The sequence below is a fragment of the Coffea eugenioides genome, chromosome 4 (genome assembly GCF_003713205.1).
Source record: "Coffea eugenioides isolate CCC68of chromosome 4, Ceug_1.0, whole genome shotgun sequence".
NCBI classification, from domain to species: domain Eukaryota; kingdom Viridiplantae; phylum Streptophyta; class Magnoliopsida; order Gentianales; family Rubiaceae; genus Coffea; species Coffea eugenioides.
The window spans coordinates 15,897,586-15,915,368 of NC_040038.1; the positions used below are offsets into that span (position 1 = coordinate 15,897,586).

At 35.6% G+C, this 17,783-nt stretch overlaps 1 protein-coding gene across 1 annotated transcript; it reads left to right on the top strand.

The window, feature by feature from the left end:
• Nucleotides 1-8,519: 8,519 nt before the first annotated feature.
• On the top strand, nucleotides 8,520-10,667 carry LOC113768573 (WAT1-related protein At5g40230-like). The gene is made up of 6 exons (XM_027312989.1): nucleotides 8,520-8,734; nucleotides 8,807-8,869; nucleotides 9,028-9,099; nucleotides 9,489-9,756; nucleotides 9,841-10,003; nucleotides 10,228-10,667. The coding sequence occupies exons 1-5, from the start codon at nucleotides 8,544-8,546 to the stop codon at nucleotides 9,979-9,981; spliced, it is 735 nt and encodes a 244-aa protein (XP_027168790.1). The 5' UTR covers nucleotides 8,520-8,543; the 3' UTR covers nucleotides 9,982-10,003; nucleotides 10,228-10,667.
• Nucleotides 10,668-17,783: the final 7,116 nt, after the last annotated feature.

A 17,783-nucleotide genomic window follows, 5' to 3' on the forward strand; every position in this document is an offset into this window, starting at 1 on the left:
ATGAGTAAGTTCCAAGTTCCAAACCCTCCTAAGATTGATTTACAAATTTTTTCTGGGGAGAAAGAGATTGGTTGCGTAAATGTAATAAGTACTTTTTGAATTATCAAATTCCTGATGAACAAAAATTAGAAGTAATTGAGATGCACCTGGATGGAAAGGCTAATAGGTGGTTTCAAGGGGTCAAAATTGAAAATTTTGAGTTGGGAACAGTTCCGAGAATTATTGTGCAGCAGATTCAATGATAGAAATTGTATGGATTTGTTTAGGGGTTTAATAAACTGCAACAGGAAGGCAATGTTGAAAAATATCAGGAAAGATTTGAGGAATTAAAACCATTGATGATGATTAGGAATAAAAATCTTGTTGAGAATTATTTCATTTCCAGTTTCATAAGCGGTTTGAAGGAGGAAACTAAACCAATGGTGAGAATGCTAAAACCAACAACCTGGTCTGAGACCTTTGAATTATCACAATGGCAAGAATACTCACTCAAAGTCCGAAGTAAGGGCACTAGGAAAACTCAGAAGGTGGTTGCAGAACATAAGTTTGGAATGATCAGATCCACAGCAACAACTGCAATGGGACGTAATATGTACAAGGTGCCTTTTGCTAGCACTTTCAAGATTCCAAATTCAAGAGTCATCAGGATGATTCTCGAGGCCCCAAGAAATTCAATATAGAAAAAATAATGGACTGTGTTTCAAATGTGGGAAAAAATATGGATTGGGCCATCAATGTAAGTTGGGACACTTAAATTTCCTGATATGTGAAGAAGAGGAGGAGTCTATATTTGAAAATGCATTAGGGGAACAGGATGAACAGATTGGAAATGTTGGTCAGACTATGAACATGTCTCTTTTTGCCTTATTTGAAGCACTTAAAAGGAAGACAATTACACCGACTGAAAAATTGGATAATGAAGAAGTTCTGATACTGGTGTGATACAGGAAGTTCTAATAGCTATATCAGTGGTGAATTATTTATTGGAATGGATATAAATTACCAATTAGTCAGCCCTTTCTCTGAGATTGTGGGAAATGGAGTCTGCATAACCAGCAAGGCCATATGTCCAAATGTAATTTGGGGAATTAATCAACACAAATTCAGATTTGATCTCAAGGACATGGAATTGAGAGGCTGGGACATCATATTAGGAGTAGATTGGATGGTGCATTTCAGTCCTATTACATTTGATTTCCATCAATTAAGGATTTCTATGTACCATGAAGGAGAGGTGATTCACTTGCAAGGTAAAGCAGAAGATTGTGACATGGACTTAATCAGGGAAAAGGATTTGAGGCATTTCATTGAGTATAAAAGGTAGACAAGCATAACTATGGATTCCAAAATTAGTGAAAAGAAGGTTGAATGCCCTGTACCTGAAAAGATACAAGAACTTCTAAGTGAATTCGATGATGTATTCCACTGAAACCAGAAGCATGACCATTCAAGTCTAAACCTTATAGTTATCCTTATTTCCAGATTGAAAGACAGATTACTGAGATGCTAAAGAGTGGGATAATTAAACACAGCAACAGCCCTTTTGCTTCACCTGTGCTACTGGTTAAGAAAAGGAAGGCACTTGGAGATTTTGTGTAGATTACGGAAAGCTAAATGAAATCACTATCAAGGATAGATATCCCATACTAATGTTGACGAGTTACTAGATGAGTTGGTAGGAGCTATGTTCAAAGCCAGTGTGGATTTGACAGCAGGATATCACATGATCAGAGTAAAATCTCAAGACACTTACAAGACAGCCTTTCAGATTTATTGTGGACGTTATGAGTTTCTTGTTATGCCATTGGGGATAACAAGTGCCCCAGCTACTTTTCAAGCATTAATGAACCAGGTATTCTAACCCTATTTGAGAAGGTTTGTTTTGGTTTTTTTTAATGATATACTGGTATACAGTCCCATACTGGAGTCCCATGTACAACATATAAGGACTATGTTGTCTGTCCCGAGAGAAAACCAGTTATATGGTAAGAAATCTAAATATGCCTTTGCCCAATAGAGGATAGATTATCTGAGACACACCATCACTGATGAAGGTGTCAGTAAGGATCAGTGAAAAGTAAACAACATTATGCAGTGGCCTGAACCAAAATCAGTTAAGGAACTGAGGGGATTTTTAGGACTGACAAATTACTACATGAGGTTTGTACAACATTATGGTCTTATTTGTAAACAACTCACTGAATTGTTAAAAAAAAGAGGGCTTTAAATGGAACTCAGATGGTCAGAAAATTCTTTGACCATCTTAAAAAACTCAAGTGTTCAGCCCCAATTTTGAAACTACCAGATTTTCAGAAATCTTTTGTCATTGAAACTGATGCTAGTGGAGGGGGGAATTGGTGTTGTACTAATGCAAGATAGTCATCCTATTTCATTTTTAAGCAAGGCCCTGTCTATTAAGAACTTGGGATTATCAGTCTATGAGAAGGAACTGCTTGCTCTTGTCATGGCAGTTACTAAATGGAAGCATTATCAGGTTGGCTATCACTTAATCATAAGGACTGATCATCAATCATTAAAATATCATTTGGATAAAAGAATTGAACACTACAATCCGGCACAAGTGGATGACAAAATTGCTTGGGTTGGATTGTGAGATGCAGTACAAAAAGGGGGCAAAAAACATGGTAGCAGATGCTTTATCTAGAAGACATGGAGAAATTGAAACAAGTACAGGAGAAGGGTCTTGCCTTGCTGTTTCAACTGTTAGACCTAGTTCAATTGAAGAATTACAAAAGAGTTATGAAACAGATACCTACTGCCAGGAATTAATGGCCCAGTTACTGTTGGACCCCAATTCTCAAGGACCTTATTCACTGGCTGATGGACTATTGAAGTAGCAAGGCAAATTTTATGTTAAAAAATGCTAATAGTATCAGAACTCAGCTTATTAAAATCCTACATGCATTAGCATTAGGTGGTCACTCAGGGGAAAGAAATTGCTGGCAAAGGATCAAAACCTTATTCCACTGGTCAGAAATGAAACAGGATGTGATAGCATTTGTGCAATACTGTGATGTCTGTCAGAGAAACAAATCAGAAACATTCCTTATCCTAAGCTATTACAGCCTATACCAGTGCCAAAACAAGCATGGTCCCATATCTCAACGAACTTCATGGAAAAATTACCCAAATCTGAGTCATACCTTGCATGGATACAAACTTGTGCCTATATCTTTGGGGCCATATCTGGATTCAGTCATACCAACAGCTTCACACATGCTTCAGGAAAGGAACAGGCCAATAGCATTAAGAAGCATTTGAATAGAGCTCAACAGAGGATGAAACACTTTGCAGACAAGCATAGAACTGAGAGGAGTTTTTCTGTGGGAGATTGGGTGTTTTTAAAGCTTCAACCATATAGACAACAAACAGTGGCTATTAGGAAATGTTTATAGCAATTAGCCCAGTACTCCTTTACAAGTGGAGGAAAACATTGGCATAGTGCCTTACAAACTGAGGTTACCAGCAGGAACAAGATTGCATCCAGTTTTTCATGTGTCCTTGTTGAAAAAGAAATTGGGACCCCTACAAGATAGCTCTCCTACGTTGCCAGAATTGAATGAACAAGATCAGTGTCCGCTGGAACCTGAAGCTATTCTTAAAGGAGAGTCATCCTTGGGGAGGGCAAACCAATTATCCAATTTATGGTTAAATCACTTGAGCTACGATGAAATTCCATGGGAAGACAAGTCCTTCATTGAGCACTAGTTTCCTGAGTTCAAGACTTGAGGACAAGTCTTTTTCTAAGGGGAAGGCATTTTCAGGATAAGAAGAATTATTGTAATTGAGGTGCCAAATTGTAATAAATTCTGGATTGTAGTAGTTATGAATTATGTGAAAGTTAGGACGTTAATTGATCTATTAGAAGGAGTTAGTTATTGATAACTACCATTTGTTACTAGTCAACCATAAAACTGGGGCCCACTAATGTATGGAGGATAACGGAAATAATGAAGCATTTCTCTTTCCTTCTCTCTTTGATCTCTCTCAATCCTCTCTTACTCCGAATTCTCATTTCTCTTCTTAACCTCTTCTTCCCTTTTCAGTAATCTCACCATTATTCAATTCCTTAAGCTCAAGAGCCTGACGCCTTGCTGAATTCTGGTCCAACTTGATTACCGTAGCCTTAAATTTTTATTCTTATCTAGTGTGGATCGGCGATGAAAAGACCATACGCCTCTGAGAAAGACGAGATTTTTAGATTGAGAGGATCATTCTTTTCTGTGGCGTCCTACTCTAGGTCTGACTAACAATTGCCATAAAAAATATCAAGGTAAGAAAGGAAGGAAAAGTTTCCTTGTCAATGTTTGGGAGATTTTCTAAATGGTATTGAAGTTGCCTTTAGGGGCAAGGGTCTATGAATTGGGAGTCCAGCCTTAGGTAATAGGATTCATTCTTTCTTCCCCAACAATTGTTCTTTATCATCAAACTAAAGATTAAATTTTCACTACTATCTCTTTTAGATATTCTCATTCCTTGCTCAAGTTGCATTTTACCTAGGATCTTGTAGACTCTCTCTCTCTCTCTTTTGGGTGTTATGATCTTGGGACGCTGGTAGTTGTTCTTCATCATCACTTTGCTTGGCACTCTCAACATTTAAGGGAACCCCAAATACTCTGTAATGTAACAAATTGAAATAATATATGGTTTTATGTTGGATTTTTTTCGACAATAATTAAATATATACATAACAGAGATAACTGGCCAATGGAAAACCCTAATTACCTAATGAAACTTGACTGACTTATTCCTTTTGGTGAAAAGATGAATGACACTTGAGCCAACAAAATAACGAGGCTAGAAGGTCACGAGGCGTAAGAGCAATTTAGCTCTTTACGCTGTCATAGTGCTAAGTACAAGAATTTTTTCTTATTCCTCTCATCAAGCAATATAGTTTCTCATACTTCGAAATTTCTCAATTTGCTCCAGTCATCATAAATTCTTTGGAATTTGGGTTAATTTGGTCTATCATTAATTAGATAAAGACCTTCTGCATTAAAGAGTAATAGGCTAGCAAAATGGGACAAAATTGAGCTACCGCCAGTTTGACTAAGTTATGAGCAGTATAGCAAAGTACGGTAAAGTTGTAATAAATATTTGAGCAAATTGTCCAAATAGCCACTAAACTTTTAGCTTGGAGTACTTTCGGTATCTTACCATTAAAAAATTAAACTCAATAAAGTCTACATTTCTAACCATTCTGTTTATTTTTTTTTTAGTTAAAATTGATAGAACACAAAACATGCACGAGCAAAATTCTAGGGTCATTTTTGTCAACCTAGCAAATTATTTTTTTGTTCCCTTTTTTTCATTAGTTTTCCTTGTTCTTCTTAACCATTTCCTCTCGAAAACCCTAGATTTGCACCAAGAAAAAAAAAACATGAACTGTCAAATTTAAATCTAGCTCTGTTAAATTCCTTTTTTTTCTCTCATTGTTTACAGCTCAATTAAATCTATCTTGGTCGAAGGGAGAGGAGGGATGTTTGGATAATTGGAAGAAATGAGAGATGGAAAGAAAACTCCACAGCAAAATTGTTTGGAAGCCTGAGAGGCATTCTCGAAGTTAAAATTGTTGCCACCCGAAATCGTTGAATTATGTGGTCTTGAGCTAAGAGTAGGCATTGAACGTAAAAGAACTGCAAAGCTTAATAGGAAAAATTATGTGGTACTTTCTTTCTTGCAAAGCTTAATAGGAAAAATTCATGTGGGTTTTTCTCAAAGATCTCGTTCAAAAAAGAATAATGTCATTTGAAAAGAACTAAAAAATAATAATTAAACAATTGTTGAAGTAAATCTCTTTGAGAGTTACCCAATTGCGGTGGATATGATGGCTGGAGCTGGTGATTGTGGGGCAAGTGTTGGGCATGTTGGGTTAGTGGTAGCGTCTATGAAGAAGAAGAAAATTTTTAAAAGCCAATTAAATTTTTACAAACTTGGTATTTGACTTGCAATAGAGTTGTGCTGACAAATTTATCCTTGGTTTTGCTCATGCCTCACTCCCCTTCTCGTTTCCGTCAAGTTTTTACAGTAGAAGCCAGATGTAATGGCAAGAAATATATGCTTTTTGTTGAGTTCAGTGGGTAAGTTTAAATTTTCAATAGTTGGAAGACCAAAAGTATACAAAGTTAAAAATTTAGTGGTTATTTGGATAATTTGTTCCAAATATTGGGGAGGAAGTGCTAATTGCCAATAGTCAAGGGGGCAAAATAGAATTAACCCTACCAAAATTTATTAGTAAGAAATGAATATTGTGAAAGCTTTATTCCACAGAAAGGTCCATATTATACGAAGCAGAACAATGTAATATTTTTAAATATTTTATAACTCTATGTAAACTTCTTGTACATCTTTATAACAAAGGTATGATATTTTGTTATTGCTCATATGAGTCCCATATGTAATAATTGTATCTCTGTTGTTAAGTTTATAAGTAATTCATGTAAAGTTGCACCTTATTCATGTAGAGTTGCTAATGACAACTATTTGTGCCCTTGATCCATATTATACTACCTTTTTTAAGTGACATCATACTACGTAATCGTGTGTAATAGCTAATTTTATACAGGTAATATAAGTCTTTTTTTCCTTTTCTTTTTTTGGGTGGAGCATGAGGCAACATAAGCCTTAACCAGTGTTGTTGATTAGATACTTGACCTTTTTCAAACCAAATGGATGTAACGTATGTATCTTTAATTTTAGACATAACATGACCAGATGGATCCAGCCAATTTTCATCGGGTCCGTTTGAATTGCTTTTTTTAGGAGTTTTTGAATAAAATTGTATTATGATAATTTGATGCATGTGATATAAAAAGGTGATTGGATAATGTATTTACGGAAAACGTAAAAAAAAAATTTTACAAAAAATCACAATCCAAACAAGGCGGATAAAAATTGGATATAACATATGTAAACTACATAAAATTATTGCTTTATTCAACATAAAGGTCCATATTATACGGAGCAGAATAATGTAACTTTTTTGAACATTTCATAATTCTATGTAAACTTCTTATACATCTTTACAACAAAAGTGTGATATTTTGTTACTGCTCATATGAGTTCCATATGTAATAATTGTATTTCTGTTGTTAAGTTTTATAAGTAATTCATGTAGAGTTACGTCTTGTTCAAAAAGTATTACATCGATCAGAACGATTGCTACTGACAACTGTTTGTGCCCTTAGTCCATATTATACTACCTTTTTTTAGTGACATCATACTATCTAATCGTGTGTAATAGCTAAGTTTATATAGGTAATATATGTCTTTTTTTTCTTTTTTTTTTTGGGTGGAGCATGAGGCAACATAAGCCTTAACCAGTGTTGTTGATTAGATACTTGACCTTTTTCAAACCAAATGGATGTAACATATGTATCTTTAATTTTAGACATAACATGACCAGATGGATCCAGCCAATTTTTATCGGGTCCGTTTGAATTGCTTTTTTTTAGGAGTTTTTGAATAAAATTGTAGTGTGATAATTTGATGCATGTGATATAAAAAGGTGATTGGATAATGTATTCACGAAAAACGTAAAAAAATTTTGACAAAAAATCACAATCCAAACAAGGCGGATAAAAATTGGATATAACATATGTAAACTAGATTAAAATTATTGCTTTATTCAACATAAAGGTCCATATTATACGGAGCAGAATAATGTAACTTTTTTGAATATTTTATAATTCTATGTAAACTTCTTATACATCTTTACAACAGAAGTGTGATATTTTGTTACTGCTCATATGAGTTCCATATGTAATAATTGTATTTCTGTTGTTAAGTTTTATAAGTAATTCATGTAGAGTTACGTCTTGTTCAAAAAGTATTACATCGATCAGAACGATTGCTACTGACAGCTGTTTGTGCCCTTAGTCCATATTATACTACCTATTTTTAGTGACATCATACTATCTAATCGTGTGTAATAGCTAATTTTATACAGGTAATATATGTCTTTTTTTTCTTTTTTTTTGGGTGGAGCATGAGACAACATAAGCCTTAACCAGTGTTGTTGATTAGATACTTGACCTTTTTTCAGACCAAATGGATATAACATGTGTATCTTTAATTTTAGACATAACATGACCAGATGGATCTAGTCAATTTTCATGTTTAAATTGCTTTTTTTAGGAGTTTTTGAATAAAATTGTACTGTGACAATTTGATGCATGTGGAATAAAAAGATGATTGGAAAATGTGTTCATGAAAAACTTAAAACAATTTTTTGCGAAAAACCACAATGCAAACAAGACCGATAAAATTGGATATAACATATTACTAGATTAAAATCATTGCTCACCATTAATTCAACGTGAATCACATCGAAAACGTTGATTAGTAATTAATAGAATCAACAGCTCTGCAATGATTGTGCATGTGGAGAAAGTTGATCAAAATGACCAAAGAGCAAAAGCAACCACTGAAAAAATAAAGATAACAGTACAAGAAGCGCACAGAAACAGACACTCTCTCACCATTTGACAGTCAGAAGATTCAGAATCAGAACAAACAGGGAGATGGGTGTGAAGTCCTATGTGGTACAAATGGTGCCACTTACAGCCATGGCGATAGTGGAATGTTATAGACGCTGGCTTATCCACACCGAGCAAAGTAGCCATGTCCGAAGGAATGAGTCACTTTGTCTTTGTTGTCTACTCAAATGCTATTGCCACTTTATTCTCTCCCCTTTTTCCTTCATCTTTGAAAGGTGTATTTGACCTCTTTAATTTTCTCTTCCCATTCAAACAATTTGAGCTGATTTTCAAGATTCCATTTTCAGAAAAAATAGGCCACATCTCAATTTGTCTCTCCTGTGTAAATTTTTCCTCCTCAGCCTCCTTGGGTATGTATTTTTGAATCCAACTGCTACATTTTAATTTTCTGTCTTGTTATTGAAATGGGCTGCACTCTTTTTTCTTTGTTGCTGAATTTCTGAAATAAATTACGCTTTTGCGGGATTACTATTATGCAGAATTGTGTGTTTACTGATATAAGTTACAGCTCTCCCACACTTGGATCTGCAACGACCAACTTAATCCCAGCTTTTACATTTTTGCTTGCTGTTATCTTCAGGTATCTCCTCGACCCTTTTTTTTTTTTTTTTTTGTAAATTTCCCCCTTTAATCCCAAAGCCTTACGGCTGTAAATTTTTGTTGGGAAGATACCTTTTTTTTTTTTTTTTGTAACTGGTATGAGTCAATTCTTTATTGGGATTCTTAGTTTTGAATCTCGTTAGGTATTTATATATAAAACTTTTAAACAGACGAAGATAAAGGGAAAACAAATAAGCTTTAAATACATAATATTTGCTCATAATCGCCTAATTTGGGGTATGATAGAAAATTTTGCTAACGCATGCTAGAGTTAGGACTATTTGAAAATCAATCATGAAAAAAAATTTATTTGAGAAGATTAAATCTAGACACTACAGTTACTAGATGCATGTCCGTTTTCTTTTATAGGATGGAGAAATTGAACTTGAGAAGCTCAAGAAGTCAGATCAAAATGATTGGAACTCTGGTGTCTATTGCAGGAGCACTGGTTTTAACCCTTTACAAGGGTCCTTCAATTGGCTCTTTTGCAACGAATTCCCTTTCACCTCCATCTGAAAGCTCTCATCGGCCTTTAAACTCTTCCTCCTATCTATTGGAAGTGAGAAATAATTGGGTTATTGGAGGCTTCTTCTTTGCAACTGCTTGTTTATCCGTCTCATTTTGGAACATTTCTCAGGTAAGTGCTATCAAGAATACCAGTCACAGATTCGTTTTTCAGAAATTCAGATGGACTAATATGTTACTCTGCACTCTTGTGAAGGCAGCACTGCTTAAAGGGTACCCCTCTCAGTTAACTACAGCAGCAGTCTATTGCTTATTTGCCTCCATTCAAGGCGCTGGAGTTTCTTTAATTGCAGAGAGAAACAACCCCAAATCCTTGGAAACCAAGGCCAGATATTGAAGTCATTACAATTGTCTACTCGGTTAGTACTGCAAACAAGGATTCGATTCTGATTCAATTTAACTTTTGGCTAGAAAATCAAATAAAGCTCGATGATAGGATCATATTTCTTCCTTCTCCTTTTATAATGGGAATTTGATTCTCTAAGTTTGCCTTTCGCTCTCCCCTTAAAATGAAATAAATAAAGGACAAATCAATTTTTGTTGTGACAAATGAATGTATTTTATGTGATCTGATATTTCACAGGCTGTATTCGGAAGCATTATGACATTTTGTGCGCAAACTCGGTGAATACAAACTTAGCGTATTCACAGGAAAGGCCCCGTATTTGTGGCTATGTTCAAGCCTCTCGGCATAGCAATTGCTGATTTGCTGCAATGATGAGTGTCATCATCCTTGGCGACACACTCCATGTTGGAACGCAAGATATCTCTCAACCTTGCTCTGCTGTGTATCAAGTCAAACCACTGACACCAGTTCATAATACAGCCAGTAGACCCACTTAATTACATTTGTGAACTTCGAAAATGCAAGTCAAAAGGTTCTTCAATGATGTGGAAAGTTTTGCTAAGACAATTTGCATTACAAGGAACAGAATTTCAGTGGGTGATCATAAAGACATAGAGAGGCACTTCATATGATTTTGGATGCCGTAAGAATAAACAGATCAAAAAGGAGATTTTCAACCAGGTGCACTTAAGTTTTTTGTTTCTTTTGCAGTGTGATTGGAGCAGTGATAACCAACTACTCCTAGAGCACTTGGCCACTAGGGAGAGGTTTAAAGCTCTCCTTGGATGTAGGTCAAGAAATCGAATCCCTTGACTTGCATTCTTGTACAGAATTTCTCTCCTTGGGTATAGGTCAAAGGATCAAATCCTTTGACTTGCATTCTTGTTCAAGATTTTCTGAAAAATTCCCCTTAGTGTAGAGTAGGAGTAGTGTAGAATAAAATTATCGTGTCCGAAAAAAAAAGGGTTTGAAGCAGTGATAATAATAATTGTCGGATTTTATCGAGTCATCTGGGCAAAGTCTATGATATTGTTCGTCAGGTTCTCTCCCGCGTGAGAGTTTCAAAATTTTCTCTCTTTTGGGAATTGTGCCTTGTCTCCTTCTTTTGGGAGTTTCTCTCCCACGCAAAAGTTTCAAAATTTTCTCTCTATTGGGAGTTGTGCCTTGTCTCCAACCTTGGGAGTTGAAGTTCCTGTATGAAAATCTAACAAGCTTCTCTTGGGAATTGTGCCTTGTATTCTTCTTTTGGGAGTTGAAGTTCCTGTCTAAAAATCTAACAAGCTTTCAAAGCAATAAACAACACCAAAGCCCAAACATATGCGAATTAAATATGTAGAAGTGCGTCTGCTCGAACTCAGCATAAATGGGGCTCTTAAAGGCAAAGACAAAGATTCTCCCAGTTCCAATCCTGATTGGCTGATGGAGGGTGTAATAATCAGCAAAGAATTCCACTTTTCCTTCACTCTACCTTGATTTCAGCCTAGACAGATAGTTCAAAAACTGTCACATGATAGATCTAGCCTAGTAGTTGTAGTACTCCTTTCTTCTAGCTTTATACCTGGTTATTATTATAAACAAAAGTAGTAGCAAGAAGGTTTTTATTTTTTAAAAAAAAGGTAGAAAACTTTTTTGGGTTTTAGAGTCTGTGTTTTCTTAGCTATATGAACATACTAGTTTTCCCTATACTGTTGAGTTTTCTTAGTGATGGCTTTCAACTAGACCAAGATGGAGAAAAACCTAGATTTCCCTAAATAAAACTCTGTGCCTTTTGTCCTTGAACTATTTTGAAATATTCTGGTGTATGGTATTCCTAAAGGATCATTGAAAGGTGAGTTATAGCTGATGAACTCACAGAAATCTTGCAAAAATTTGCTCTATCCAACATGGAGATGGACGGAGCTGAAATTCATCTAGGAGATGTTGGACCTAGTGTAAAAGAAAGTGGGGAGAACCTGGTGAAAGAATGAAAAGAGAAAAGATTATTAACTTTGTTGGGGTAAAAAATTTTGTCACTTTAGCTTTGGGATATCCAAAAGGTCTAAGAGTGGTGGAACAAGGAGCAAACCCTTTCCATTTTTCATCCCCAATGAGAAAGACAGGGACAGGATCCTAAAAAGAGATCCATGGATTATTATCAAATTTTGGTATAAAGACAATGGCTTGACGGATTTAAGGAGGAGGATGCAAAATTCAACATTGCCCCACTATGGAGGTATGGAGCTTCCTATATACTGGATATCTAAGGAAGGGGGAAAAAGATAGCCTCAATCTTTCAGGAAACTAGAGAAGTTGTAATACATCAACGACGAGGAAAGAAAGGTTGGCATATCAAATTACTGGTAATGATGGATATTTCTCTGCCATTAGTGAGAGGAACTGCTGTCAAACTTGAAGGAAAGGTGAAATGAATAAGCTTTAAGTTTGAGAGATGTATTGATTTCTATTATGAATATCGAAGAATAGGCCACAGTGAAAGGAACTGCAAGGAAATAGTGCTAGTGGAAAAGCGCAAATTGGAAAACCAATTTGGTCCATGGCTTAGAGCAGGCAATGGTAAAAGATCACCCCAAAAAGAATTGAGAGAACAGGTTATAGCACAAGTTTCTTCAAACAAACAAAGGTGGGGCTTCAAAGATGGGGAATTGATTCAAAAATCAAATGGAAAGAAACTAATGAAGCAGGACAAACTAGCAAAAATGAGACAGAAACCAGTGTTTCAAGAAAAAACTCTTCAAGCAAACATCGAGAAAATGTCATTTGGACAAAGGAAAAACAAATGAGGAAGAGTCCAACACGTGCAGACTTGACCAAAGAGGAAAAAAGGAACAAAAAAACAAATACTATGATGAAGCAATGCCTGGAGGAGAACAAGAATCAAGGTACAGAAAGGAATTTGGAACAAAGAAGCAAGGAAATGGAAGATGAAAAAATGCAGGCGAATGGGAATTTGGATGTCCAAGTGGTAAAGACTAATCAAAAAACCACAAGATGGACCAGAAAGCAACTGAAATCACCTAACATCATCAGACAGCCTCTGAGAGAAATACAGAATAGTGTGAAAATATGGTTGATGTGGAGGTGGGAAACATGATAAAAAAAAAAAGGTTAGAGTGAAGACAATTCAAGAAAACTGTGCAGTTGCAGCAGAGGGGTGGAGACCAACCTATTTTGGTCTCCAAAGGACAAATAAGGTTGCTGGTGTGGAATTGTCAAGACAGGGAGCCCTTTACAATTCCTCAGCTAAAGGAGGCTTGCAACCTCCTCTCCCCAAATCTAATTTTCCTCTATGAGACTAAAAATAGACAACCTTTTAAGGAAAAAGTAAAAAGACAGTTGAGATTTGATGAATGTGTTATAGTTGAGTTTATGAATAAAGTTGAGGGCATGACAGTTATGTGAAACAATGATTTCAAAGTGATTGAGCTGCTAACAACTACTTTCACCATAGAAGTACACTTTTGGATCCAGAAAAATACATGGATTGGTGGTTTATTGGCATTTATGCTAGCACTGATAATCAAATCAAAAGAAACCAATGGAAAGTTATTGAAAGGAGGAAGGAACTGTGGGGTACCAGATGGATGATTGCAGGGAATTTTAATGGTATCACTTCAAATGAGAAAAAATGGGATGGAAGAAGAATGAGGGAAGGAAGTTTCAGAGAGTTTAATGGTTTCATAGAAAAGAATGAGTTTATTGACCTAGGCTTTGAAGGTAATCCCTAGACCTAGAGCAATCATTGGTCAGCTGAAGGGGAGATTAAACAAAGGTTGGAGAGAGCTTTTGGAAACAATGCTTGGAGCCAAATGATTGATAGAACTAGAGTCAAGCATATAGAAAATCTTAGTTCAGATCATAGTATGATTTTTCTGGATTTCGATCCTCAATCTGAAAAGAGGAAAAAAAACATTTTTATTTGATAGAAGATGGTTGAAAAAGGACAGGATTGAGCAGGTAATTAGAATGCTTGGGAAGAGGATCAGGATGGATCCTACATTTACAAAGTAACTAGAAAAGTTGCAAATTGCAGAGTGGCTATTTTGAAGTGAAAAGGCAATTTCCAAGAAAATGCCAAGCAAAGGATAGAAAGAACTAAAAAGCAGCTGGAGGAAATGACGAAGTCTGATTGCCACAACAAAAAATATAGGCTACAGGAGTTGAAGACTCGGTTAAAAGAAGATTACAATGAAGAAGAACTTTTCTGGAACCACAAATCAAGGAGCCAATGGTTGAAGGAGGGTGACAAGAGCACACACTTTTTTCCACTCCAGTTTAAAGGGTAGAAGAAGAAGAAATAAACTGCGGAGAACTCTTAGGGAGGACAAATCATAGGCCAACACAAAAGAGGAAATAGGTGAGGAGGTGGAACTTTAAAAATCTTTTCTGCAATAAGGGAATAGATCACTTGGATGTGATTCTTGAAGGAATACCACATATCATCACAAAGCAAATGACACTAGCCTTACCAAGCTTGTAGATGAAAAAGAAATCAAAGAAACCTTATTTGCCATAAACCCAAATAAATCACCTGGCCCTGATGGAATGACACCAATGTTTTTTCAAAAAATTTTGGCACATTGTCAAACTTGAAATCATCAAAGCCATTAGAAGCTCTTTTCACTCTAGTCTTATGTTGAGAGCTATGAATCACACCATTATTTCCCTGATCCCTAAGGTAGAAAGCCTTATATAGGTCAAACAGTTTGGGCCAATAAGCCTTTGCAATATTTTTTTTACAAGATTATTTCTAAAATTCTTGCAAATAGACTAAAAAATGACTCAGAAAATTGTATTAGCAAAAATTCAAGCATAAAGTGGAAGACAAATTTTGGATAATGTTATTTTGTCTCATGAGTATATGCACTATCTCAAAAACAAAAGGCAAGGATCTCAAGGGTTTATGGCTTTGAAATTAGATATGCCAAAGGTTTATGATAGGGTGGAATGGAACTTTTTGGAAGCAATTATGGCAAAAGATGGGCTTCTATGATAAATAGATTAACTGGATTATGGCTTGCATCTCAATAGCTTCTTACTCTTTCAACATAAATGGAGAATCAAAAGGATATGTCATACCTACTGGGGGGAATCAGGCAAGGTGATCCCTTATGACCTTATTTATTCCTCCTAGTTTCTGAAGGCTTCTCAAACCTACTAGCTGAAGCAATGAGGAATAAACAACTAAGTGGAATGAAAATAAGAAGAAATGGACCCTCAATTACTTATCTTTTCTTTGCTGATGATTCATTGATTTTTTGCAAGACAAAGACCAACCAAACAAAAGAAATAATGAGAATTCTGAAGATGTATGAACAAGGATCAGGTCAAATGATCAATCTGGACAATTCATCAGTGATCTTCAGCAAGAACATGGAACAGGAAAAACAAAAGGAAATCTGCAGAAGATTGGAAAATATACAAGTGGTGAAACAAGGGAAGTACTTAGGATTGCCCATGGTAATTACAAGAACTAAGGAACAAATGTTTGGCTTCATCAAAGAGAACTGCTAGAGAACTATGAACAGTAGGAGGAATAAAATGCTAAATCGAGTAGGAAAAGAGATTCTCATGAAAGCTATCACTATGGCAATGCCAATGTATGCAACGTCATGTTTCAAGCTTCCAGTAAAACTGTGCAGAGACATAAATGCAATAATGGCAAATTCTAGTGAGGGGAAGAGAATGGAAAAGGAAAAATTCAATAGTGCTCCTAGAAAAAATTAACAACTAAGAAGGATAATGGTGTACTAGGATACAGAGATCTTCAAAGATGCAATAAGGCACTGCTTGATGAATAGGTATGGAGGTTACTAACATGCCCAAATCTGCTGGCAAGTTATTAAAACAAAGTACTATCCTAAAGAGTCAATATTGAACTGCAAAGTGAAGAATAATGTATCTTGGATACAGAAAACCTTAATGGGAGCAAGAGAAGAGGTAAATAAGTGAGCTAGAAAGAAAATTCGAAATAGGAGAACCACAAGAATCTAGAAAAATGCATGGCTACAGGATTGCAGGGGTGGAAAATTAAATTCACCTAAGCCTCATGATTGCAAGCCTAACGAAGTGGAAGAACTTATCTCAGATTTTAGATGGAATACAACACTCATTTTCAAGACTTTTAGCTTAGAAGAAGTAAGAAAAATCCTTAAAATACCTATAAGCCTAGCAAGAAGGCCAGATAGCTATTTTTGGAGCCACAATAGCACAAAGAAATATACAGTCAGATCAACATATGAAGCAATGACTAGTGAGCAGAAACGATAGGAAAGAAAGGCCAACGATGAGGAAGAGACAAGCTTTGCAAGAGAGAAAGAAAGGGTATGAAAACAATTATGGAAAATGAAAATCAAACAGAAACAAAAACCGTTCATCTGGAAATGCCTGAATCAAGTCTTGCCAGTTAGAGAAACTATTTTTAGAAGGATAGGAAAAGGAGAACTGATTTGCAAGAACTGTAGTGAGGAGGCTGAGACCATGGTTAGTGATCTCAGCTAAGCCCGATACAACTCAGCCGAGTCATAATTGAAACAAAGAGGACCGGTGCGTATCAATCCCTAAATTATGGATATATCTACATCCGCAGTGACTCGCTCTGACTAGACCGATACTAGCCGAGTCGAATTCGTGATACTTGGAATCGGACCAAATCTCTAAAATCAATTCGGAATTGACTCAGTAATCAAACAAAGGTAGACAAAAAATTTACAGAAACAGAGAGTTATTAGCCCCACCATTTTAGATACAAAAAATTGGAGCTACTCTAACGCTTTACAATAGTAATTGCTTGCTATCACATCTCTATTGTTTCACCTCTTTTTTTTAACTTTTATCAAAAAATTGAACACCTAATAATTGAAATCAAACAAAACATGAACAAAAAGATTAGGAAAAGTGATCCAAAAAGTGAATGAAAATAACAAAAAAGTTACCACATCTAACTCAATTTTCCCAAACGAATTCAAAATCCTCGTAATAAGCACCAAGGCTTAAAGTTATCAAATGTCCTTCCCCTTATGCTTTATTCTTTTCTTTTTAGCCACAAAGAGAAGGGAAAGGGGAAGGGCAAGATAAGGTATAGAAAGTAGAGTACAGTAAAGAATCAAGTAGCAAAGAAACATACTGGCAATTTCATCACTAATTTGTTTTCAATCGGAGTATCAAGCAGTGCATCGGGTTGTCTTGATTAAACCCATGATTCTCCTAGTGAGTTTGCTTCATCGAAATTAGGAAAGAATAGAGAAGTTATTGCTGAAATTATCATTGAAGCTTGAAGTGATTGAGTGGATGGTGGTCCTAAATTGGAGTGAGATTTGTTTCTGCCTTTTGTAAACATCATCAAGAGTAGAGAGAAGACGAAAGAACGAAAGGAACGACTAAATTTGGAGTGAGAAAAATGAAGCTAAAATTGGACTAGTTGGGCTTTTTCCAGTGGAGCCAAAGAAAGAAAAAAAAAAGAACGAAAAGTGAAAAGCTCTTAAAGTCCAAGTTTGGCCCGAGTAATTAGGGGATTGGACTCTTAATCTTAAGTTCAAGTATTAGGCCAAAAGGTTCGCATTTTCTTTCAAATTAGTTTCTCAATTTTAATTGTTTTTGAATTTAGTATTCAGATGTGATATTTACATATTTGTAAATTCATGTAATGCATTTTGGCATTTTTTTTATATAATTAAGTAAATGATTAAATTGATATTTGTATATTTAATATATTTATATAATATCGGTTGTCTCTTATCTAAGTTATAGTTGAGAAAACAGAGTCATTATTTGGATATGTTTTAATGATCAGAAAT